This window comes from Lottia gigantea (genome assembly GCF_000327385.1).
Source record: "Lottia gigantea unplaced genomic scaffold LOTGIsca_94, whole genome shotgun sequence".
Classification (NCBI taxonomy): Eukaryota; Metazoa; Mollusca; class Gastropoda; family Lottiidae; genus Lottia; species Lottia gigantea.
Genome location: NW_008711065.1, coordinates 233,857 through 235,137, shown reverse-complemented (window position 1 = coordinate 235,137; position 1,281 = coordinate 233,857). Strand labels below are relative to the sequence as shown.

General features: G+C 38.6%; 1 protein-coding gene across 1 annotated transcript; it reads right to left on the bottom strand.

Annotated features, from left to right (window-relative positions):
* Window positions 1-166: 166 nt before the first annotated feature.
* LOTGIDRAFT_237074 (hypothetical protein) lies at window positions 167-1,246 on the bottom strand. Its single transcript, XM_009068794.1, has 2 exons — window positions 946-1,246; window positions 167-572 (listed from the first exon to the last, which is right to left on the bottom strand). Exons 1-2 carry the CDS (start codon window positions 1,209-1,211, stop codon window positions 431-433), a joined length of 408 nt encoding a protein of 135 aa, XP_009067042.1. The 5' UTR covers window positions 1,212-1,246; the 3' UTR covers window positions 167-430.
* Window positions 1,247-1,281: the final 35 nt, after the last annotated feature.

The window sequence follows — 1,281 nt, the reverse complement described above, 5'->3', positions numbered from 1 at the left end:
CCACGGGACATCCATTAGAACATTAAGCGATGCAAAAAAGGTCATAAATATCCCTTAAACTTGGTTTCATATAATATCACATTACATGCTACCTGATGATAATATCTTAATTGACTATCAGAGAGCGGTTAACGCCAATAATATCAGGAGTGACCAGCGAATATATGGAATGTAGGACCCAGTGATTCATCTTTATTAATAAATAGTGTGAGTTTAAGACTGAGTTAGTTTCAATAAATACAAATGGTTTAAACTAATTTTGTTATTAGTCCAGCAAGCATCAAGAGAATGGTTTAACAACATATCACAATTTTCATAAATAATTCTAAAAATCTGTCGAACTAGATCTACATCACAAGATTATTATACAATTTATTTCAATTTCACCGTAAGAGACAAGTTGTAACGGCTGTTTTCATTGGTTGATTCTCTAGAGAGAAACATTATCTGTGCCCTCCAGAGCTTTCTGATTGGTGGCGGTTTTACTTCCGGCTATACTGCCAGTTCGTGACTTCTGATAAGACTGGTAGAGTTTCATTACGTTTTCACTGGTCAAGCATTTTACATCACGACTGAAATTTAAATAAAATGAATAACTACATTGAGTTTTGCGTCCTTCCGTTCTGTAGAAAAATGATATGAAACAGAGTTTTATGCCCTAAATTCATGTACCAGATAAACAACGTCATGCATTTGCAAAAAGATCGTCTTTGACAGACTACTTAGCATGGTAATACTTAGACCATAGACAAGAGGGTCTGTCATACGTTACCATTTTTTGACCAATATCTGGTTCATCTGAACCTCCTCCCTTCCAAACTAATTATGGTTTCCAAAACACACACCCCACACTGACTACTGTACTGTACTCGATAATTTATGTAGCAGCTAACCAGGGGAAGGTGCTCCACGGGAGATAATCAATATTTAGAAAATTTCACTCACTTTTTAATATCGTCTTGAGTCATGTATTCGACCTCGCCGCCCTTCACTCGTCTGAACGTACCATTCTTAGAGATAACTCCAATCACCTTAGCTCCATCACCATTTTTGGTCTCGGAGTGAGTTTTTGACACGTTGCCACTCTCGTCAGTGACTGTTCTAGTCTCTCGAGTGGCTTCGTAGATGACTTTCGACGACATGGGTTTGGCAACCGTCTGACCTTCGTTGGCGACAGTGGAAGACATACTCATTTCTGATATCTCGTTCATTCCTGAGTTGTGTTTGGAGTTTAACTCGGCGTTCTGTGAGCCAGTAAGGCCGCTTGTGCTGATAAGAAGC

What these genes read in the sequence shown, in the direction of transcription:
- LOTGIDRAFT_237074 (XM_009068794.1), bottom strand. Translation starts at nt 1,211, where the DNA reads ATGAACGAGATATCAGAAATGAGTATGTCTTCCACTGTCGCCAACGAA. An exon ending in ACTCAAGACGATATTAAAAA is followed by an intron (nt 573 to 945) that starts GTGAGTGAAATT and finishes TTTAAATTTCAG; the next exon opens with TCGTGATGTAAAATGCTTGA.